The 25,524-nt window shown below is 36.8% G+C and overlaps 1 protein-coding gene across 1 annotated transcript; it reads right to left on the reverse strand.

Moving 5' to 3' along the window:
* Positions 1–1,238: 1,238 nt before the first annotated feature.
* Cpo (carboxypeptidase O) lies at positions 1,239–25,107 on the reverse strand. The gene is made up of 9 exons (XM_076866664.2): positions 25,040–25,107; positions 15,610–15,709; positions 14,501–14,602; positions 12,110–12,214; positions 10,890–11,000; positions 9,668–9,758; positions 8,322–8,524; positions 2,285–2,369; positions 1,239–1,501 (listed from the first exon to the last, which is right to left on the reverse strand). The coding sequence occupies exons 1-9, from the start codon at positions 25,105–25,107 to the stop codon at positions 1,239–1,241; spliced, it is 1,128 nt and encodes a 375-aa protein (XP_076722779.2).
* Positions 25,108–25,524: the final 417 nt, after the last annotated feature.

The raw sequence follows: 25,524 nt of genomic DNA on the forward strand, positions 1-25,524 counted from the left end.
TCCCTCGAGCTGGGATTTGCCTGGTAGGAGGCAGAGCATCCATCCCAATTATTTACGACTGCTACTCTGGATCTTATGCACAGGAATATAAATTCCAAATAAACAGGGACCATATCTACCTTACTTACCATTGTCATCTCAGGACCAAGGAAAATGCACCTAGTAGAATCTCAAAACAATTTTTTTAATAAGTAAATACAAAAAAAAGAGCAACACTTATATAGAGACATCATATAACTTATATTCTGAATGCTGCTGTTAAATCATTAATACAAAATCAAGGGAGAACCTGATTCAAAGACATAAGAAAAAGTTTCAAAGAATTTAGATGAGAAAAAAAGAAATCCCCAGACCCAGGAAATCTATTCCTACTTCATTTTCCTTAGTGAATATTGATATCATCAATCAGAAAAAAATTAGTAGAACATGAAAGATCCTATAAGAATCTCATCATGTGACCTTTAATTAGACTTCAAGAGCAGTGGGGTTCTGCTGGTACTCACAGACTTTTCAAGGTTAAAAGCAGGATAAGACTCATAATAACCTAGTTGAATTATCCAATTCAACTCATTCATCCCAACTGTAAATGCTAAACTAGTGAAGTTCAAGGGTATGGCACTAAACACCAGATAGAGTAATTTCATTGATGACCCTTAGATTTTCATTCCTTGCATTGTGCTTTTTTTTTTTTTTTTTTCTTTTTTACCCCTTGTGCCTTCCTTTGGCCAATGAGATGTTAGCAAATATGATGGATGCAGAAAAGTGCCTGCACACTGGCACATGCTCTCCTTTTGCTTTCTCCTTCACTATAGCCATGAGGACAGGCCTGGACTAACCTTCTGAAGGAGAAGATACATCGAACATAGCTATTGTTCCTCATCCCAGCTGAGGCTATCCCAGACCAGCTGAAAGAGTTAGCCTTTCAAAGTTCAACCAGCTGCCGGGGCAGTCACCATAGACACGTAATGAGCACAGCCAAGATGGCAGCACTTCCTTGCTGGCCTATAGATGTGTACATTGCTGAGTTTTAGAGGGGTTTGCATCATTATTATAGCAACCTAATAACAAACTCTTATAGATTAATAAAAATTAATTACCGGTAAAATAATACCAAATGCAAATATGTTTGTTCTTTATTGAATTAGGTGTTTAGAGTTTTGGTTTCTCTAAAACTGCACATATCTTCCCTCTAACCACATCTACATCACGGTTGTTGAGCAGGCCTGAGTAGGACACACTTAGAGAAGAGATGTGAAAAGCCACAGCAAGTTCAGCAACACAGTGGTAGATGTCACCTTTGTAGCAGTGTTGGAGAGCCAGTATTTTGCATACACATCATCCAGGATTGAGAGCACAGCCTCCATGGCCTCCTCACAGGTGGGCTGGATCTGAGTTTCATGCAGAAGAAACCCCTCGGTACCATCGTCCCTCAGCTCAAATGTGTATGAGAAGGGGATCCCGATGTCTCGAGCCCAGTCTCTTGAAGACCCTGATGTGGGATCTGTAAATGAAAACATGAAGACAGAAGTAGAAATCTCACTTGTAAAGGACAGATTTCCTAGGGAATAAGAGCTCAGTCAATATAAAAAGGGAGTGGTTTCATTAAGAGTTCCTGGAGACCTGTCTTCTCCCTACACAGCAGGGACTGTGTCTTATTTAGCTCGTCTGCTCCCATAATCTGGCCCTGCACCTGGCACATAGCAGAGGTTTGGTTGGAGCTTCTCAGTTGAATCAGAGTCTAGTTAATCTCATAGCAAAAGGCAAGAGTGAACTGATAGGAACAGAAGTAAAATAACCCACAAGAAAACTATGATGCAATATTACGTAGGTAGGATGCCAGAGGGCAGAGGAAGTGGTGGTTGGGGCTGGGAGAAGCAATACCCACTTTTTGCAACTAAATTCTTTTCTTTTAGTTTCTTTCTCCAGGACTCATTCTGCTCTGCTTTCTTAGCTTGATGGAATTGAATTAACTGGCCAAGGGTCAGTGTACAATATCCATATTGTTAACTCCTGTGCTTTCTAACTTGCCAGCTCTTTTAACTGGAGCCAGAGAGTCTCTGGTCTGAGACTGTATTTTTTTTTTCTTTAGTTCATACCTTATCCCTAGAGAGTATAATTCTGGACTTGAAGAGGTTCCCTTTTATCCTTGGTCATTTTGATTTGTACAACTCCCTGTTGATCCTAGGAGCTCTTCTATTCCTCTCCTGCCCACCTCACCACCCAAACTCCATTGATTTCTTTTGTGCCTTAGATACTACTGAGAAGGAAAAAAACAGATACTTACATAAAATATCTGCACTCGATCCAACTCTATAATTGGTTCCATGCTTTGCTTTCAATGCATTTGCTGCCTTCTGTCCAACTTGAATCTGGAGGTGGGAAATGCAGAGACAGATATCTGGTGTTAAAAATAAATCCGACAATCCAAGCGTTTGGTATTTTGTCCAGATCGATCTGGAGAGTTTTAGATCATCTCTCCAACTTCCCATTGAACATAAACATCTGGGTAGCCTGTTGGTATCTCAGATTAAAATACTCACTTTCAATTTCATCATTTCTCCCACCAATAAGACTGTTCTGACTTTACTATTTCTGGCATTGCATGCTCCTTAACATACACGGAGAATCCTGTAATATCTTTGACTCTCCTTCTGTCAGATACCAGCTTTCATTTCCAGTACCATGACCATATGTCAGGCTCATTACCTGAACTGGTCTGTTGCTTCTTCTAATAAGTTTCTCTTTCCCTCATCAATCCTTATCCCAATTGATTCCACCTGGCTTCCAGATGAGTAGAGCTATGATCATGCTCTTGCTGAAAAGCTCCTAATAACTCCAGATTGCTCACTGAATTAAGTACAAACGTCTTAGTCTAGTTTTTGAGATCCTCTACAGTATAGCCCTAACCCAGCTTTCCAACACCATCTTCTGGACGTCCACCCTAGAGTCAAAGTGAAACTCAAATTTCCCTTGGGTTCCTCAGTCTCTCTACTTTTCCTCAGGATGTTCCCTCTATCCGGGATCTCTATCTGTTTAAATTCTACTCAACCTCAAAGGGCTTTCTGAGATGCCAACTTCTCCATAGAGATTTATCTGGTCACCCTATCTTTCCACACCTCAAATCTCCCACAGCCCTTTGTCCACACCTCTCTTATGAGTCCTCTTATTTTTCTTTATAGATATATGATGACATCTCTCATAGACTCATAGAATTTCTGAGCTGGAAGGCACATCTGTCCCTGTAACCACCATGTCACCTTACTCCACTGGAAATTCCTTAGAAACAGATGATTTCTAAGGTCTGTCTTATTCCCTGCAGACCCTTTCCTGGGATCAGTTACTGAGGTCTGAGTCTATTGGCTGTGCTTACTGGCATGATAAATCCTACTGCATAGATCTGTCCTCGCTCAGACCCTCTAAGTATTCCCCACCCCAGATTCCTCCATGTTATATTCCACCCACGAAATGGTGCATCCCAATACTTTTTCTAGATTCTACAAAAACACCACCAATCCCTTGTCACTCCTGCCTGTACTATGATCCACCATTGTTTTAGTTGTGCTTATAGATGCATCGGCTCTCCTGATTCTCACTAATGCTGGGCCTAGTTTGAGATGCTGACTCTCCTTTCCTGGCTCTGCACTGCCCAGATGAATGCCAAGATATGACAGAGGAGTACTTGGGTGGAGTGAGGAAAAACCCAGGAAAATTCAAAAGGAAGAATAAAAAAGGCAGTCAGTGGTGGTGTTGGTAGTGGTGGGGGTGTGTCATATGCAGCAGCTGTGGGCAGCATCCTTTGGGAACTTGGGACTTTCTGGGTCTGGCTAAATTAAAAGAAAATTTTAAAAACATGTTAACCTGAGCATCTCTGCAAACTTTTTACCTTTTCTCCACTCATCGCTGAGAATTCTACCTTTGCTCGTGCATCTGCTCTCTCTCTCTCTTTCCCCCATCATTCTGAGTCTGCCCCAACTCCTGGGTTCGTGTTGCCTAAAACTCAGATAATGGGTAGAAAATGCTGAAGATCTACAAGGTATAAAGCTTGTTTAATCGCTTACAGTGTAGAAAGAAGAGAAAATTATAAGACGAAGGGGAGACTCAGAAAGAGATCTCTAGAGGGAAAAATGCAAGGAAGGAAATGACCGTGAAGGGTGGAAAGGATGCAGGGATCCGCTGTGTGATGCAGGGGAGAGCAGGAGGCCTGGGGAAAGCACCGCTGTGATTTTTACCAACGACATCTTTCCTGAGTTCCTTGAGAGTTGTCTAGCAGTGATATAAATTGTTTTCAATTATTTTTAATTCCTATGTGTGTCCTGTTTCTTTGAATGAAACTCCATATCATCTGATCCATGGTGGGCCTTACCTTTCACTTGGGATTCATGGATTAGCCCCAGGCTACATTTTCAATCCAAATGATTCCTTACTTCCCCTCACCCTGAGCTTACCCCGGACAATCATTTCTTCTTTCCATTGCCAGCCTTATGTTTTTCTCTATAGTTCCTTTTCCTCAAATCCTGGCTGTAGGGTAGGAAATAGTCTTCCCAGAAATAGTCTTCTCCCCCATCTTTACAGACAAAATATTCAAAACTTTTGGACTTTATATTTTTTTAAGAATTTTCCAGGCTGGGGATGTGGCTCAAGAGGTAGCGCGCTTGCCTGGCATGCGTGCGGCCCGGGTTCGATCCTCAGTACCACATACAAACAAAGATGTTGTGTATGTCGAAAAAACTAAAAAATAAATATTAAAATTCTCTCTCAAAAAAAAAAAAAGAATTAAAGCTCCAAATTATTTTAAAAAAAGGAATTTTCCATTAGTAATTACTATGGGAAAGCAGATAAGGGATATATATATATATATATATATATATATATATATATATATAATTTATTTATACCATATATCATATTTAAAATATATATCATATAATATTTTATATTTCATATATATATGTATATATATATATATGTATATATATGTTTGTGTGTTTATATATTTTTTTGTGTGTGTGTTTGTGTGTGTATACCCACAAATATGAAATGATCCTCAGCTTATAAATCAGGTGATTTCCAAGAAGATGCTGTGGAATCCCTTGGACTTTTGACTTCAATTTCCGTCTCTAGGGTGGAGCTCTGAGTATACTTCTCTCTCCTGATGCTGTATTGCAAGGCCATAGAGATTCAATACCTCTGTGGCCCTTCTCAGGTTAAAAGTATTTCCTGGTAAAAATGATAAAAACTCCTTTGCCAGTAGAACATGATATACACTCAAAGACCTCTATAACCTGATGGGCAACTCCTTCTCCAGGCCTAGAGAAATGCCTGTAAGCATGTATTCACAGGCAGGTGTATGATTAAGGACCTGGCATGTGCAGGGAAGAACCAGAGCTTGGGATGTTATGAAGAGGTTTATATGAAAATAATTAAAGTGGAAATAATGGAAGCATGTAAAACATTAGAATCCTAAGAGTTATTCTAATTGCCAGAGCAGTTTAGAAAAGGAGCTATATATAGTAATGTTTCCCCTACGTAGTGATTGCCAAAATGTCTGTCATGCAGTGTAATATTTACCATGATTTCCAAAAGTTTTTGGTTTTGTAAATACAGAGAGATTAATTGCTAGTCTTTGGTGATTGTAAATAATGTTAGAAATGAAAATCTCTTTGGAGCAGTTGGCTTGATTCTGTGTCTTTGTTCAAAGCTTACCTACCCTGACAACATAAAAGCACCACTAAGTGGCTTCAATAAGGTTGAAGCATGATTGCTAATTTTTCACACTGAAAAACAAATTATGGAAAATTCTTAGATTAAACATTTATGTGAACTCTTCAGCACCTGGGACTGTAAGAGATACAAGAGAATTTTCCAATTTCTATGTTTAGTACTAAGGATTTGCTAGCATTCTTGTCTTAGAGTTACCACCTCTAGTGTCAGCGTGATTGCCCCAAGTCTCTCCTGACTTCTTACTAACTCTATAGCCTTTGTCACTGGGATCTAACCAGATAACCTGTCAGTAACACAGGCCTTCTAACCTTTGAAAATAGACCTTGCAAAATAGTCATGTAGTTTCTGTCTTCCTGAGCCAAAAAGAGAAGAAAGAAAAGTACTGGGGTATATAAATGCTGGTGGAAAGCCATTCCCACCAAAGATCTTTCTGTTGGTGAAGACCCCCTTCCCATTAAGAATCTATAATGTCTTTGGAGAGTCCCTTGGCTTTGTCACAACTCCTTTGAAGGAGAAAGTAGAAATCTACAACTAAAATCACAGAAACTGAGGATGTAGAATTTTCTGAGTTTCTTGACTGAAATCTCTGCTCTGCGTATTTCTTTATTGAAGAAACTTCCAGGGCTTATCGATGAGGAAGAAATGGCACATAGTTGACTGGGACTCTAAATTATCATTGCTGCTAAAAGTTGTGAACCCTCTCTGAATAGAGAGAGACAGTGTAAGAATAATGGCACCAAGGTGGTCATGGGAGTCCAGCTGGGCCTCCACCTATAGGGGTCTGCAAATATAGTTATCTCAAGGTCTCAGTTTCTACATCTCCAAAGTGAGATTATTTTGTTGTTGTAAGGATCAACTGAGATAGTGGCTGTAAAATCCCTTTGTAAATAGTAAAGATCTAGTCAAATGTGGGTTACTTCCACTGTCTACAAAATGACCGCAATACAAGTTTTCCTGGACCAAGGGAGGAAAAGTTATTGTACAAAAGGTTCTGGAGTATTGCTGGATATTTTAAACTGCTGGTGGAAGGGTTCCCTCCAATAAAAATCTGTAGTGGCTTTTCCTTTTGTATCCAGATCTTGTGTTTTATAGGTCATCTTCCAGTATGAGAGGGTCAGGAAGCATAACATAACCAGCAGGCCTCTGAGATAAGGCTGTCTCATATCCATTCCAGCATTTGCACATAATGAGGGGCTTCTTTAATAGAATAAAAGATAAACAGAAAATAACAAGCATTAGCAAGAATGTGGAGAAAATGAACTCTATGCATTGATGGTGGATACATAAAATGGTGCAGCCACTATGGAAAACCATCTAGTGTTTCCTCAAAAAGTTAAACATGGAATTATATAATCTTGCAATTGTGCTTCTGGATATATATCCAAAAGATTTAAAAGCAGGGTCTTGGAGAGATATTTGCATACCCATACTCATAGTAGCATTATTTTCAATATCTGAAAAGTGGAAGCAACCTAAGTGTCCATTGGTGGATAAATGGATAAGCAAAACTTGACCTATACATATGATGAAATATAATTTGGCCTTAGAAAGAAAAGAAATTTTGACAACATCCTACAATACAGATGAACTCTGATGACATTATACTAAGTGAAATAAGTCAGCTATAAAAATACAAATACTCATGATTCCATTTATATGAAGAATCTATGATAGTCAAACTCATAGAAACAGACAGTGGAATGGCAGTAGCCAGGGGCTGGTAGTAGAGGGAAACAGAGAGTTGTTGTTTAGTGGGTACCAGGCTTTGATTACACAAGATGAAAAAGTTCTGGCAATTGGTTGCACACCACTGCAAATACTCTGGTCTCTACAGTTAAAAAACGGTTAAGATGGTAGATTTTCTATTAAGTGTACTTTATCACAATTAGAAATTGAAAAAAAGAATTAAAAATAAAAATAGTAAATATTACAACAATTGTGTATGTGCCCTCCCTTTGTTTTGTGACTATTGTCCTTAGGTTTACAAAAGAGCAAAAAGTCCACTTCTTTTTAGCAGTTCTGCCCACCAGGGCTTGGGTAAACAGCCTCAGAAAGGAATGTGGATAAAACACAAAAGAATTTCCCTGCACCAGCTCGCCTCTTGTTGGTACTTCCCCTTACAGATATTCCCCGGCAAATGATGTAGAAAGAGTTTAAAAGAAAATAGAGAATTGTGTTTAGCAGAGAAGAGAGCAGATATTATTTAGCCATGTTATTTCAGATATGCCATATTCCACTAACAGCTGGCAAGTTCTTTAAAGCATGGTTCAAAAGCTGTAATTGCCGATTGGAGCTTCAAGAGAATTTACAGAAACGAAAGCTCGTTTCTGCAGATTATTAGCATAATCATCTCATTTATATTATAGGCGAATACCTAAGATGTCTCCCAACTTGACACTTTATGAAACAGGTAGTTAATTAATGTAGGTAAAGCAGCATTTAACCCAAAGCCTTCTCAGCAGGCATCTGGCAAGGAACGAAACACAGAAAAAAAGAAAATAAGGATGAGCAGAGAGAAGACGAGGGAGGCTGGAGGAAAAGAAAAGCAGAGGGCCTCCTTGGGTTTCTCTAGAGACCACAGAGCTGTGCTGTGGACTTACCAGTTCTTCGTGGTTACTTGGTTTATTTTTGGTGTAGCCATACGGAGTGAGGATGAGCTGCCCGTAAGAGTGTATGGTCAAGAAGCACAAAATGTCTTGCTTCTTGCTTTCTACAAAACCAGAGACAGCTTTAGTCTCTGGTTCAGATACTGGTTCTGTCCCACAGAATGTTAAATCTTGGCAGTTTTTGGAAGCACCAATACCTGGAAAGTACAAGAAACGACAAAGAAGCCTTCATGATCTCTGTCTGGAAATGAATGAAGGCAAAGAGTCATCCTTGCTTGGGGCATCTGTGGGTGGTATCAAAACTTGACCTCGGTTGACTAAGTCAATCCCGAGTAAATCAGTCAGCTTGGGTAGTCACTGAGGATAATCAGGCAAAAAGCAGCTCAGAAAGGTAGGAGGCCTGACATTAGGATTTAGAAACCAAGTCCATGGCCCAGGAGAGAGAGTGCAAAGATGAAATGGCATTTCGGTAATCTTTCACTTAAACCTGAGGTGGACCCTGAAACAAATGTTTGGGAATCAGTCTCCAAGTGCCTAAGTCTGATTCTGATAATTTTATTGGCCTAAGTCGCTCCTTCAGTGTCTTACTGGCTTAAGTCTCATTAGAGCTATTTTGCAAGGATGTAAGGAGTCCTCCTTATTAACAATAATAAAGCTCATTAATAAAACTCAATCAAGTTGAGCACCTCTTACATGCTCGGTCTGCACCCAGCCTCTCCTATGTAGCATCCCATTTAATCCTCATGGTGACCTTCTGATAAAGTGGGATTATGGTGACTCACATTTTACATAAGAGAAAATTAAAGCAGAAAGATGAAGTGATTTTTTTTTCCAAGACCACTCAGCTGCCAAGTCTGAATATTAACCCTTGCCATCTGGTGAGTGTAATGCTCTTAACCATTCCTACCTCTATTTGCTTCCAATTCTTTGGGCAGATTGAGATTTGGAAACATAGAAGTGCCATAAGGAGAAGAAAATGTTTGCTTTGCTTATTGCTACCTCCCTGCTGTACAATAATCTCCAAGGATAATGCTCTGGGTTTTTTTTTTTTCTTTAAGATGATCTAAATATCTTCAAACAAACTGAAGAATTTTAGATATATTTGTACTGATCTAGGTCTGCTTTGTCCTTGTTTAGCTGTTTTTGAAGAGAGTCCTGTGCATGAGTGTCAATGACTCTTACTATAGACACAATGTCAACTCATGGAATAAAACTGGACAGAATGCTCAGAAAGCGGTAAAAATTTTTTAAAAATGATATCTTTAGTAATTCACCTCACTCCTTGTTTCTTGCCTCTTCCCCCCCCCCCCCATCAATTCATCCAGTAGACATGTACTTACTACACCAGGACACATTGAAATTTCGATTGAGATCCGATCCAAAACATGTGCCATTATTGTGGGATGAACGGGATTTCCTCCAAAGACGATCCTGTAACAGAGGAACCAAAAAGGACGTTGCCATTCCAAGGCTTCATAAATCACAGTGTTAGTGGTGACAGGTGGTCCTTGAATGTGAAAAATGTTTCCTAGGATTATCTGGAAAAACTTGCTTTTAACATGGCGAAGCCTATGCATGTAATTTTTAGTCTGGAAGATGGACTAGCAACCCCCAATCATAGAAACATCTGTACAACCCAAAGCATGCAAATGTGTAAACAATCAACTTGGAGGAAGTAGTTTGGCTTTTTCCTCTGGAGCAGATCAGCTGCGCCTGTGGACGTGACCCGCTTACTCAGAGCAAGTCTCCAAGTCATTTTTAAGGGCTGAGTGATACAGGATGAAAGGGAAATAGCTTGACAGATGGAAAAAGGCTGTTCCAGGTGTATCAGAGATGGTCTCTGCACGTTTCTGGAAGCAGATGACTGATGAGGGGAGATGGAGAGAAAGACAAGTTTCACCAGCCTAGCTCAGAGGGAGGGACTCAGTTCACACAAAGGCAAGAAAGTCTGTTCCAGAGACAGAGACCCCCCCAGAAGGGACTTTCGGGGAGGGGAGCAGAGGGAGGAAGAGTGCTCTCTAGAAAGAGGGAGTGACAACCTTTAGAAACATTGTCAGGACAAAGCTGTCTATGATCTACTCCACAAAAAGACTTCATGGGATGTTTGCCCCTCCATGAATAATCACATCGAGAAATACAGCTTTGTTTAGTTTTTATACATCATTTATTTCCTTAAGCCTCCAGTACTGATCTGAGGCAGATACAGGTTGGTACATAAGTTTTATATCCATATAATTCTAACTGAGTGATGGGCAACTCAAAAACATCATGAAGATAGTCAAGGAGAAAATTGGACTAGAAAATTGGGAAGGTGTCAGAAACAAAGAAAATACCCTCCCTGCTGGATTTCAACTCCAAGAAGGCTGTAGGTTTCCTCAATCTTAAAATTGACTTTGACTCTTTGATTAAAAAAATGTTTAGCTGATTTTTAATCCCATGTGGTGTTTCTTTATTTACAGGGGTACCAGATATTTTTATAGCTAGAACAGGGGAGGTTGGAATAGTGAGCCGAATGGAACTTTAGTTCATGAACGCATCCCAGGACCAACCCCGGGTACTCACAGTTGTCCACGAGTAGATGTAGCCATCTATGTTAAGAACTGGAAGCACATAGAAGTCCAGATTCCTAAGGAACTTGTTTATTCTTGGATTATCTTTATAGTTTTGTAGAATCTGGAAATTTAAGAGATAAACATTTGATTCTAAGAAGTTTTTTTCCCTCACAATTTTCTGTGGATTTCAATTTATGACTGCATAGTACACCTCTACCCTCCAGTTCCCACCCCTCCTTAGTTATCTTATTCTTCATAGTTGTGGTTCTCAAACTTTATCATGCACCAGAATCACCTGGAGGACCTTGTAAAATAGATTGTCCAGCTTTATCTGCTTTCCTTTTACCTCCCTCTCCTCCTGAGCTTCTGGTTTACTAAATTTCAGATGAGACAAGAATTTGTATTTTCAGCAAGTTCCCAGTTGATGTTGATGCTGTTGGTTTGGAGGCCACATTTCAAGAAGTACTTCTGTGGGCTACTTTATTTCTATACATATATAAATAAATTGAAAATATTATATATAATATTTTAAATATTATACATCACATAAATATATAAAATTATAAATATGTATTTGTATTTGGGTTTCTGAAAATACTGACACAAAAAGTATCAGATTACTTTTAAAGGTTTCTTACTCCCCCAAAGGAGGGGTATAAATAATATACAAAAATTCATTGTGCTGAGTATTTTCCATATGCCAAATTTTTTAATCCACATGGCAAACCCATGAAATAGTCATTTCATACACCCTTGATAGGTGAAAAACTAGGGTTCCCAGTGTAGGAAATTTGCCCAATACTATTTAAAAGAGACAGACCCAGGGTTCAAACTCATCTATGACTCCCAAGATGTATCGTCTTTATAGTTAGATATGTATATCCTTCAATAAAAGTGACTTTGGATGTACTAGAAAGAGATCAGGATACTAACTTTTCAGAAAAGCTACTCATTAACTCTCTTTCTTTCTTTTCTTTCTTTTTTTTTTTTTTTTTTTTTTTTGGTAGTGGTGCTGGGGATTGAACCCAGGGCCTTGTGCAAGCAAGGCAAGCATTCTATCAACTGAGCTGTATCCCTAGCCCCCTAACTCTATTTCACTTGAGGTAAAGGATTAGTTTCGTGAAGAGTTTCATTGTTAACATGTGAAAGGAGCATGGATTCTAAGTTGCCAAGAAGTAATAGGTGTTTTAAGAAGTATTTTACCATTAGGAAGAAACTAAACACACTTACATCTTTCACAAACCACTGACAAAAAGCAGGGGCAATCCATTCTCTGGCATGAATTCCACAGTCCATCCAAATGATCTTCTTGGGGTTATCGGATGGTTGGCTGATCTGTGGAGGGGGAGCATCCATGCTCGATTACCAAATAGTCATTTATTATTGTAAGCCACCGTTACAGGGTGAAAAACTAGGGTTCATTCATGAACATGAACTAGGGTTCATGTTCATTCCCCTGCATCTCCCTTTCTTATTGCACTCTGGTTTCGAGAAGGTGACAACATCGTTTGTGGAGTCATCCAACAATGTGACCCTTCCCCCTGATGCTCTTTGTGTCCTGCTTGTTGACTTCCTTGGTAGTTCTTCTCAGGACCATGCACACCCACCCAAAAAGTGGCCTTCTCCACACCCTAAGTTATTCCTTAATGTTGGACAAACATATAAGTCCCCAAAGCCACAAGTCAAAAGGCTAAATTCCTATAAACCTTATGACAGTTTTATACATAGAGTTCATTCAGAGTAGCAAAGTTCACAAGAGACAATGTTAAAGAATCAAAAGGATTTAAAATGAATCCCAGTCTTAACCTTCCTGAAACTGTGAAGACATCAAATACACAATCTCCTGAAACACTAATGGAATTCTCCTTTTGCTTGGAGATCCCTCCAGGCCCAGACAGCTCAACCTTCTTTCTTCTCTGCACGTTTGTTATTCTTGGATATAGTCCTGGTTCACTTCAGCAAGAAAGATGCCCTCCTTCTTCAGAGGAGTGGGCATATAGGAATTAAACTAGCAATTGTGGATTCTCCTTTGTGGAGAAAGGGCTGTAATTAGTCCCATACTTTAACAGTCAAATCTGTTTTACATTTGTTAGTGGCCTAGACCAGTGCTTTTTATTGAAAATCACTGGAAGCTGGGCTGGTGAAGGCTCTCTCACTCCAGGAGATACTTAAAAATTGAGATAAATATATGGCTGGACCAAACATATTCAAATTCCTTAACCTCATCTATTTTTCAAAACTTCCAGGGCAACTCCTAATTCACCTCCTAATTTGAATAATTGCCCTATTTTATCAGAACTTGTGTGTTAATTATAAGTTTACCTTTATTGCCTCCATATTAAATACTCATTCTATGCTTTATCACATGCCCTGGGAAGAGGATGTTGTGTCATGTTGTCTTAGTTCAGAGTTGAGGGTCTATTGAAAATCAGGTAGGCAGGTGCACCGTTCTTCCACATCACCAACTACTTCATCCCTGGATAAATTTTATTTCTGATATACACACACACACAGTAGTTGTGACAACTTTCAATTTGGGGTTTTGCTTTGTAGATTGACATGTCTGTACAAGGAGTATAAAAGCAGCAAAATAAATAACACTATTTCTTAATGCCAGACTATGTTGGTGGAGGTACCTGAAGAGTGGTCTTGGCCAGCAATATCAATGTCTCTGAGGTGCTTGTTAGAAACACATTGTAGTTCTAAAACTCAAGTGTGCATCAGGATTAGGGGTTGTTAAAACACACATGGCTAGAACCCATCCGGAGAATATGCTTTTCTAGCCAATTCCCAGGTGATACTGATGCTGTGAGTCCAAGGACCACCGTTTGAAAACCACTGGTTGTGTGCAGTGGTTGTTAACTCAGCTACAGATTGAAATCACTTGGGGAGCTTTCAAAGCATGCCTGGCCCCATCCTGGAACAATAGGCCACCATCTCTGTAGGTGTCACCTAGGCAACAAATTATTCTGCAGTTTCCAGGTGATTATTATGTGTAGCCAGGACAGAAAACCAGTGGTCCAGAACTGGGAGCCCAGAAGTCCTGGCCTTGTGGAAGAGTGGCTGTCTAGTCCCAAGTAGTTTTCACCATGTCACATGCAAAAGGGGCAGGAGAACCTGGAGACCTGGTTGTTCCCCTGGCTATGGAATTATCCGGCTGTGGGACCTTAAAAAAGTCACCTTGCTTCTCTTGATCTTTGTAACTTCAAATATAAAATGAAAGAACTAATAATGAAGATTGTCAGATTGTCTGCAACTTGAAAATACTTTTATGAAAAAAAAATTTTTTTTTTTTAAGAAAAAGAGAAAACACTTTAGAAAACATTTAAAATGCAGATGGCAAGTGAACTGGCTAAGGCAGAGGCATGAGTGGGAACGGCCACCTCTGGGGCCTGCTGCTTTTAGTCCTACCTCTCTAGTCCCACCCACCTGATCAAGGCATACACATCAATATGTCTGGAATTTTAAAAGCCCAGTTTGGAGTGGAAAGGAAAATGACTTTCTGCTCTGCTCCTTTTAACTTCTCCCACATTTCTGAGAGAGCCCTTCCTTAGTCGTCAACACGACCCTCAGATGAAGAAGGGGTTCTCCAAGGAAGGCCCTTCTGGCCCTTTCACTCACCTTCAGGTAATACATGGGCCTTTTCTCAAATGTCATTCCCAGGAGATGCTGTGTCACCACTTCTGCATGCTTCTCACTGATCTGGCTCATCCACAGATAGATCTGAAACAGCCCAGGAGGACCATGGCTATCAATAGGAAGAGCCTTGATTGACTCTAAGATAACCTTTGCTCTCACAAAGACATTGAACTGTACACTGTTGTAAACAAAACAGAAAAACAAACCCATGCACCATTTCTCTCCCACCTTTCCTTTTCTCTAAAACTCTACTCTGCCTACAAGACTTAGGACACCCTGCTGAACTAACTTTATGAATAAGTAATTGAGAATTAACAACTTTAATAATCCACAAGGAACACTAAGAGACGATGTATAACACAACCTTTTCACCATCATTAGAATTTGCTTTCCTATGGCACATAGTCAAGCCAGAAATTTCGGGTTAAGCTTATCTGGTCGGTCCTTCTTCCATCTTTATGGATCTCAATGATTGTGGTTTGGATGTTGTTTGTGCTCCAAGGGTTCATGTGTATTGGAGACTTGATCCCCAGTATGGTGATGTGGGAGCTGGTGGAACTTTTAAGAGGTGTGTCCTAGTGGGAGGTCATTACGTTATTGGGAGCTCTACCCTAAGAAGGGAAAACCGTTCTCTGGAGGGAACTCTCTTGGGGATGAATGGTGACAAAAGCCTAAGCCTGACCCCTGGACTCTCTAGCTTCCTGTTTAATGATGTAATGTCTTCCTCCAACATATGATCCTGCCTTTTCCACCCACCATGAGCAGATGCAGCTAAACTAGAAACTGCACCATGCTTTTTGGACTTTTCAGGCTTAAAATTTATTTCAGCAAAATAAACTTCTTCTTTAAAAAGTTAAGCTTATCTCCCTCAGCTATTTCATCATAGTAATGAAAAGCAGACTAATGCACCAACAATATCTTTTGCTATGTTCTAAGATTAGAAAAAAACCCTGTTATGGCCTTTCCCAAACATGTAAACTGAGGTTTTTAACTCCTTATTTTGACATGGATATTAACAAAGAAACCTCTCTTGTGCATCCTTAAAACAATCATGACGTCCGGCTCCTCCCCCATGTAAAGTCCTTGCTCACCTCCTCCATGGGGTGGTACTTGTTGTAGGAATAGGTCTCCAGGTTCTTCCACAGACTCCCTGTCTTGTCCACAACCTGATTCCTGTGTTGTGCTAAGGATCTGCAAAGGGAAGAACACAGGATCAAATGCAGTGAAGAAACAAGGATATTCTGAAGGTTAGAAAGTTGATCAGAAAGGTAGCAGAAATCAGTGTGCACAGGATTTGAAGTACAAAAAGCAGTGTTGAATCCTGTCTCACAATTTACTAATTGTGAGATCTTGGGCAACCATTTAGTCACTCTGAGCTGTAATTTCTTTATCTATAGGGTGAGGACAATCATTTCAACCTTGCAGGGAAGCTAGGATGATTCAATAAGACAGTGCAGATAAAACACACTTTTAAATTTGTAAAAGAAATAATAGCTAAGATTTATTGAACTCAAACTTTTTATGAGACATGCACTGTTCTAAGCAATTTAAATCTCATTTACTTCTCTCTAACACTCTGAGATAGATACTCTTATTATCTCTATTTCAGACATGAAGAAACTGAATCACCTGGAAAGTGTTATTGGGATTTAAACCTTAACAGTCTGACTAAAGAGCATGTAATATTAACCACTGTGCTGAATATAATGCTGAGAACTAATCTTTATGCAGTGGTTTATCTTTCCTTTAAGTAAACATTTTTAGAGCACTTTTAGGTTCACAGCAAAATTAAGTGGAAAGTACAGATGGTCCCATTCACCCCATTTTCCCACACATGCAAAACCTCCTGCCATTATGAGCATCCAACAGCACAGTGGCACATTTTTACAACCAATGAACATACACTGACACATCCTCACACAAAGTCCAAAGTTTATATCTGGGTTCATGCTTGTACATTCCACGGGTTTGGACAAATGTTTGATAATACATATCAACTATTATAGTATCCTTCAGAATATTTTTACTGCCCTAAAAATCCTCTGTGCTCTGCTAATTCAGCTTTCACTCTCCCAACCCCTGGCAAGTACTTATTTTTTCTGTTGCCATAGTTTAGCTTTTGCATAATATCATATAGTCGGAAGAATACAAGATGTAGCGTTTTCAGACTGGTTTTTTTTCAATGACAAATACGCATTTCCTCCATGTCTTCTCATGACTTGATTACTCATCTCTTTGTTGGGTCTGTATGATATTCCTTTACTTGCATGCACAATAATTTATTTAACTATTCATCTATCAAAAGGCATCTTGATTGCTTCCAAGTTTTTGGCAACTATTAATAAAGCTGTCATAAACATTCATGTGCAGGTTTTTGTGATGACATGTTTTTGATTCATTTATTCATTTGGGTGCATTCTAAGAAGTATAATTTCTGGATCATAGGATAAAGTATGTTAAGTTTTGTAAGGATCTCTCTTCCAAAATTGCTGAAACCTTTTGCATTTCCACCAGTAATGAATATGAGTTCTGGTTGCTTCACATCTTCAGTAACATTTGGTATTGTCAGTGTTTGGAATTTGGGTCACTTTAGTAGATATGCTATGGTACATCATTGTTGTCTTAATTTGCAATTCTCTATTGACAGATGATATAAAACATTTTTTACATACATTTATTTACCATCTCTATATTGTCTTTGGTAATGTAACTCTTCAGGTTTTTTGTCCATTTCTAAAATCAGATTGGCCTTTTTAAAAAATGATGAGTTTTAAGAGTTCTTTGTATATTTTATACCCCATTTTTTTCTCAGATCTACCTTTCCTAAATATTATCTCTGAGTTCATGGCTTGTCTTCTCATTGTCTTCACATTTGGTTTTGCAGGGTAGAAGTTTTTAATGTTAATGAAGCTCAGCTTTCATATATTGTGCCTTTTCTGTTGTATCTATAATTTCATTGCCATACCCCAAATCATTTAGGTTTTCCCCTAAGTTATCTAGATTCTAGAGTTTTATGGTTTTGCATTTAACATTTAAGCCTATGATACATTATTGAATTAATATCGTGATTCACTCTTTTGTGTCTGCATGTCTAGTTATTCTGGTATTGTGTGTTGAATATTTTGCTCTGTTGTATTATCTTTGCTCATTTGCCAAAGATAAGTTGGCTGTATTTATGTGTGTCTATTTCTGAATTCCCTGTTTTCTTCCACTGATTTGTCTATTCTTTTGCCAATACTACAGTGTCTTGATTACTATAGCTTCATATTTAGTTTGGAAATAAGGTAGTGTCAGTTCTCTGACTTTATTCTTCTCTTTCAACAATTTGTTAGCTATTCTGTGACTTTTATTTCTCCACATAAACTTTAGAATCAGTTTTTAAAAATATTTTTTAGTTGTCGATGGACTTTATTTGTTCATATGTAGTGCTGAGGATCGAACCCCAGTGCCTCACACAATCTAGGCAAGCGCTCTACCACTGAACCACAACCCCAGCCCTAGAATCAGTTTGTTGATAACCACAAAATAACTTTCTGGAATTTTGATTGAGATTGCATTGACTCTATAAATAAAGTTGTGAAGAAATGACATCTTGACAATTTTTAAAATTCTCATTTATGAGCATAGAATATGACTCTATGTATTTGGTTCTTCTCTGATTTGTTTCATAAGAATTTTATAGGTATGCTGGGTTTGCTAGATTTTATGCCGAAGCATTTCAGTTGGCAGGCATTAACATAAATGATAACATCTTTTCTTTTTATTTAAAATTACCTATTCATTGCTTAGTACATAGGAAATCAATTGATTTTCCTATGTTAACCTCATATCTAGCAACTTTGCTATAATCACTTATTTGTATCGGGAGGTGTTTTGGTTGCTGATTCCAAATTTCTATACACACAATCATGTCATTTGCAAACAAGAACAGTTTTATTTCTTCCTTTCTAATATGTATACCTTTTATTTCTTTTTCGTGTCATTTCATTAGCTAAGGTCTTCATCAGAATGTTGAAAAACATTTGTGAGGGACAAATGTCCTTTTATTGACTGATCTTAATGGGCACACTTCTAATTTTTCACCATTAATTATGATGTTAGCTACAGGGTTTTTATGTTCTCTATGTATTTATATACTAATTATATACTATGAGTAAATATGTTCTCTTAGGGTGCTAGTTGAAGTTGTTCTTTTTTATCATAAATGAGTATCAGATTTTGTCAAATACTTTTTCTACATCTATCAATATGATCATGTGATTTTCTTTCATTAGCCTGTAGTTGTAGTGGATAACATTAATTGATTTTTGAACATTGAAGCAGACTTGCATAACTGGGATAAATTCCATTTGGTCATGGTATGTAATTCTTTTTATACATAACTATATTGAATTTTCCAATATTGTGCTTATATCTATGTTTATGAGAGATTTTGTTCTGTAGTTTTCTTTCCTTGTAATGTCTTTGTCTGATTTTGTTTTTAGGGTATTTCTGGCCTCATAGAATGGATTAGGAAGTATTCTTTGGGCTTCTAACTTCTAAAGGGATTATAGAGAATTGGTATAACTTCTTCTTTAAATATTTGGGAGAATTCACCAGTGTACCCATCTGGGTGTGATGCTTTCTTTTTGAGAGGATTATTGATCATATATTCATTGTCTTTAATAGATATAGGCTTGTTCCAACTATCTACTTGTGATTTACCTTTTAGCAGTTTAATAAGACCATACAGTTTCTCCTCTGTACCAGATATTGCATTAAAAATTCCTATGGCCCTCTGAAGTGTTATTATTTAGATTCTACAAGTAAGACCAGGAGAAATTAACTCACTTGCAAAGAGTCACAGAGTCAGTAAGTCATACAACTATTAGTCTCTCTCTAAACCACACAAACATTTGGTGAATGTTTTAGATCCTAGCCAAAAAGCTTTGTTTAAGCAAAAAACTGGGTTATGATTTCATTGTAAAAGCATACTGTTAATTCATTTGCCCAGTAAATGATTACTATGACAAGGGAATAGGGGTGTGAGTTTTTGATGATGCTGTGGTGCAAACTTTTGTACATTATCCTGAATTGCAAGAGAATGTGTCAGAGATCTAATGAGCTAATATTTCAATAACTTTTATCTGTTTTTCCACTTTCAAAAAAAGGAGAAACTTATATGGTGTTGTCCCTTCTTTATCTCTAAGTTTTCATTTCTTTATTTGTAAAATGAGAAAATAGCAGCATCTTCTCAAAGGATTCTTATAGGGATGAAATAAATTAATCCACGTTTAACAATTAACACAAAATTTCTATGAAATCAATTGCTTATAAATTTTAGGACACAATAATTTGAAACAAAGCAAAAAAAACACATTTACATGCAATGCTATTAAAAATTAAAATTTTACTAAGAATAATTTAGCCATCTAATTAGTATTATTCTTAAACTATGCCAAGTTACAAAATATTTTGATATAATTAACTGAAACACAAATTCTAACCATTATCTAAGTACAAAAAATAGATAAATTATATTTTAATTTTTTTACCTATTTTATTTAGTATTATGTACCACAACTAACTACTCTAATGGAAATTGATTTCTCCACAGAATTTCATTACTTTAAACTTGGAGTTGCATTAATTATTCTTAATTATTAATAATACTTAAAATAATAATTTGAATTTAACAGAAGCTCTTTGTTCTCAAAATTGTAAATGTTTAATTACACTGTTGGAATGAATATTTAGCTTTCCCAAGTGAAAATATCAAGAGATTGGATTATCTAAATGATTAGCTAAAACAATGAAAATAAATTTTAAAAGATTAAAAGAAACAAATATTATTTAAATTGTAATAGTTGAGGAGCAAAGTGCTTATTCATATTATTCATAGATTCATTTCTAATGTTTATTATTCACACACACACATATATGTATAGGTTCAAATAATATGTTGACACTGATTGTTCTAAAAGATATCATTTTAGAAGGAAGAATACATATACCCCCTAGTGTGTTTCAAATTTATAAAAATCCAATTCCAATTAAATGTAACTTAAATACACATTTTATGTCTATTAACTAATCAGAAAATATACTTTACAATAATATTAGTTAACTCTTACTGACCACCATATGCAGGGTGCTGGTCAAAGTGCTTTATATCATCCAATTTATCCATTCAACGACCAATGGGTATGTCTTCTTATTACTTTATATGAAAGTAGTAATTGGTAGTAGTAATAGAAGATTTCTTTCTTGCATTTTAAAATCTACTTTGAAAAGCAAAGCTAATTTAGCTATTAAATAACAAGATAGGAGATGTAATAAACAAGTACCTGATTACCAATTAAATGTCGCTCAAGGTATATAAAAGTCAGGAAAGAGAGAATTCCAAGCTCAGGCTTAGCCAATAACAACCACCACCAACATTTTACTAGAACTGTTTTCAGAACTTGATATCTATATATCTGTCTAAATGACTCATATAACTTTAATAACAACCTTTTGATCTTGACTGCGAATACTATCATTTTATGTTCTTTTTTCTTAAGACTTTAATACATAGGCTCAACTACTTTGTATTACACCCTAAAATATCAGTTCAAATGTTTACTAGCCCATTTCTAAGTTGGTTACTTTTGATTTTAACTACAAAGAGAACAATAAGTATCCCTGTTTAGATGTCACTGGAAAATACTTTTAACCCTTTTCAGAATGGGGAGAAGAGGAAATGAAAGCCATCTTTCTAGCCTCTTCTCGAACCTGGTTCCTCACCCTGGTTGTTCTGCCTGTCATTCTTGCCAGGAAACAAGGTCCCTGGAGACACTTGCACAGCAGTGCTCCTTACGAGGGTGGTAGCTGTTCTTGGTTCCTTCACAGAGTTGAGCACTCGTTTGGGGTTTGTCTTATCACGGTCATCTGCTCAGTGGAGTGGGAAAGGGAGTGTGGTCCTCCCTAGGTTCCCCAGGTAGATTAGTTCCAGGAGCACCCCCTGCCCTAAGGTGTTCAAGTCCCTTAGATCAAATGTTGCGGTATTTGCATAATACTTACAAACATCCTCCTGTGTATACTTCGAGTAATTTCTAGATTACTTATAATACCTAATGCAGTATAGACAATTTTTATACTGTGTTGTTTGGGGAATTATAATAAGAAAAGAAGTCTGCAAATAGACACAATTGTTTTCCCAAATATTTTCAATCTGTAGTTGGCTGTATTGGTATATGTGAAATCCACAGATAGGGAAGGCTAATGAGGCACTAAAAAGCAGTATTACACTTGCAGGATTTTTGTTTCAAGTGGGTTGAGATCCCCTGGAAATGTCACAACACAGAGTAGAATAAATTAAAGCAGGGGAAGCCCTCAAGCACCAACATTTGGCTGTCCCCAGCTAATATTCATGATATGTGAGTATGTGGTTTTCTAAACTCAGCTTCGAATGACTGGGTCCATCGAATATGCCAGAAACATAACGGGCTGGGATCTGGGTGAAAACCACTAATATTAAAAGTGCTTATCATTTTTATTTGAAACTAAAACAATACTTAAACCCCAGAAACTCTAATACTTAGTTCAAGTGAATGTTTAAGCCATTTAGTTACAAAGGCTGTTCCCTGTTTCTAGGCAATTTCTTGGCTAATGCATAATACATGTAGGAAGGAGAAGAAAAAGCAGGCTAATCCCCCAAATTATCACTAGTCTCTTCTCACCAAGCAAATGAAAAGATTATTGTACTTTGTGTATTCTTTTTGAACAGAAATTCATAAAATGTTTAACAGAGAAAATGATCCTTTGGGGTGCATTATTAATAAATGTTACAGATCAAAGATTGCTTGAATAAAATTTTCAGTGGAATTTATAAAGAGGCTGAAAATAATGAATATTGAGGCAAATTTTGTGTTTAAAATACTTAGCGAAGAAACAGTCATATGAATATTTCATGTAGCAATATATTTCCAATTTTTACTTTCCCGCTTACAAATTTAACATACCTTAAGTATATGTTATAAATAATAGTAGAAAAATAGATAAAAGAAGAAAGGAATAATCTCAATAATTCCACCTCCTTGAGTGAATCCCTGTTGATATTTTGACGTATTTCCTTTCAGTCTTGCATATATTTATAGCAAGTTAGATCTCTTTGTATGATTTTGAATTTACTGTTTTTAATTCCATTTCTTACCAGAGACATTTCCTTGAACCAATGAAAACTCTTTTTAAGCATTATTTTTAATGACTGCATAATATTTTACAATTAATATATTTTACATAGTATCATTTATTTCAATATTTTCTCTGTGCTAGATTAAACTATTTCTTTTGGGGGAGTAGTCATTATAAATAATTATGCAGCTAATACCTTCTTGTATAAATATTTATTCTCATTTCTGATTATTCCCTTGTCAAAGAGGACAAACATTTTCAAGCTATTTGATTCATATGGTTAAATCCCAAATGATTTTATAGATGCATACTTTTTAGGGGAAGTATGAAATATATATAAACAAGTATAAGCTTGTAATGTCTATTAGTTTTAGACTATCATTGTATATATTGTAGTGAATAGAGAGTTTTGAAACTTGCAGCTAACCTATAGGTTTTGAGTTGGTAAAAGTAACATGAAGGTGAAGATTATTTTATGTCAACAAATAATAACAAAAATAAAAATACTCAATAAGGACAAAGTCAAAAAGATTTGAAATATCTTCACTGAATGCAATCAGAGGAGTTGTCCAGTGGACACCCTGTGTTCTATGTTCTTCTGCCTGAGCCTAATCGCTAATTGACTTGGACATGCCAATATTTTTCTTTAAATGAAAGTATTATGTATGTTCATTATATAATATTTTCAAAGTAAAAACTAGTGGAAGAAAGGGGGAAAAATCACACAAAATAATAATTACCATTTTGTCATATATTTTTAAGTATTTAATTTTATTTTGTACTTTATATCTTTCCTTTAGCATAAAACATAATTTTTTCATGCTATTAATTTTTCAAATATTTTTTTGAGTGGAATGAATAATATTTCATTATCATATATCCTACATCAGCATTTACATAACCATTATATGGGACAATTAGGTAATTTTCAAATACTATAATCTTTATATTAAAATAAAGCTGCATCTCCATATGTAAAACGCTTTCCATATTTCAGTTGATTTCCTCAGTATAGATTTCCAGATATAGGGACATTATGTCAAAGATGTATGTTTTAAGGTTCTTGATATCTTTAGGCAGGCTAATTTTTTCATATTTTCCTTGTGAAAGAAATAAGAGTCTTGGTCTTGAATGATGGATAAAGAATCTCAGAAAGGAAGGTAAATGCACTATATATATGAAAGCAAGTCAACTAATGTAAGAACTGAGACAGAAATGTGTATACAGGTTTTTGGCCTCACATACATCCTGAACTCTCTTTATATAAATCAGTCTGTCTGAGGTCACCCATATAGGGCAAAACTCAGGCTGGGTTTCTCTGCTCTGTGAGAACAAGTTTGTTGCAAGATTACTTTAATCATGAACCATGGATAGTTCATGAACCACACATAGTTCATGAAATATGGCAAAGGAGGGAAATAATGAGCTATGTATAAATAAAGGAAAATATACTTTATTAATGAAACCACACACACACACACACAGAGAGAGAGAGAGAGAGAGAGAGAGAGAGAGAGAGAGAGGCAGAGAGAGAGATTAACATTTGTTATATATTTTGAGAAGTTATGATCCCTTAAGAATAGGCAAAGCACCAAAAATGGGCAAATGACATGAATGGCAAATAGGGTTTAAAAAACTGAGTAATGAATAAGACAAAGTATTTCACCTGATTAAAATCAACAAAGTACAAAGAAAGTCAATAGTGGATATTTTTTCACTCTGACCCAGTGATTTCACTTTTTATAACTTATATTAGGAAAACAAAAATTTGGAAAAGAAACAATTATTTAACTGGTTACTCAGCATGGCATTATTTGTAAAAATGAGAAGACAGAAATTAATGAGAAAAACAGCAATTGAAAACAGCAATTGCAGAAGGTTTTATTCAATTAATTACAAATACCATAGGAAAATTTTTTCAAAGGAATTTAACTGAAAAATTTCAGTAATAGTGCCATAAACATAATTAGGTATCTATCTATCCAAAATATTAACAGTAATTGTTCCACGTGAAATTATTTGATAATTTTAAACACTTTTCTTAATAATTAGAATAATGTGATTTACCAGTTGAGAAACTATGAAAATAAGAGAAGTAAAATTTTTATTATAATTTCCTCTCTCCAATCATAAAACATGAGATAGCTATTGGTATTTGTCATAAATTGTTCCAGGAAATGTTTGTGGGATATTTATTTAGTAAAGAATTATTAGAGTAATATTCCATGACAGAACCCCATAATCACTGTCATTTTGGTGGTGTACATACATCAGAAGTGGGAAGAATCTAGCTGCACAGATCTTGAAAAAAAATTTCCATTTAGACAATCTAAATCATAAAAGTCCCTCTTCCCACTTCACACTCACCTATCATATCCCAGCCCCCTAGGAACCAGCATCCCCAAAAGGTAAAGGGTCCCAAGTAGTGGCTTCATTCTTCTGCAGACAGAGCTAGAAAATCCTGAGCCTCTATTTCTGGTCAGTAACTCAATGACTCTGAGAATGCATCAAGCAAGACCTTGGCTCACAGACAAGATAAGATAAGTCAGTCAATGGATGCCTCAGCAGAAACAATTGAGCAATTGCTTCATTAACTCCATCATGTCCTCAAACACATTTTTGAACTGTGGGAAACACTTTACCACTTTATATCTCATTTCTCCTCTAGAAGCCAATTTATACAAGCTCTTGATTCTACCAGACCCCAAATTTCCTCAGCATTTATGTAACCCAATATGGGACAAATAAAGTCCCATCTGTGTTTCTAAGAATCCCTGTGGCCTGTGCTCAGGAGCCACTACTACTGCTTCTCCTTCCATGCCGGCCTGCTGGACCCAGGAGATGGAGTGTCT

This window comes from Callospermophilus lateralis, chromosome 9, assembly GCF_048772815.1.
Source record: "Callospermophilus lateralis isolate mCalLat2 chromosome 9, mCalLat2.hap1, whole genome shotgun sequence".
Classification (NCBI taxonomy): Eukaryota; Metazoa; Chordata; class Mammalia; order Rodentia; family Sciuridae; genus Callospermophilus; species Callospermophilus lateralis.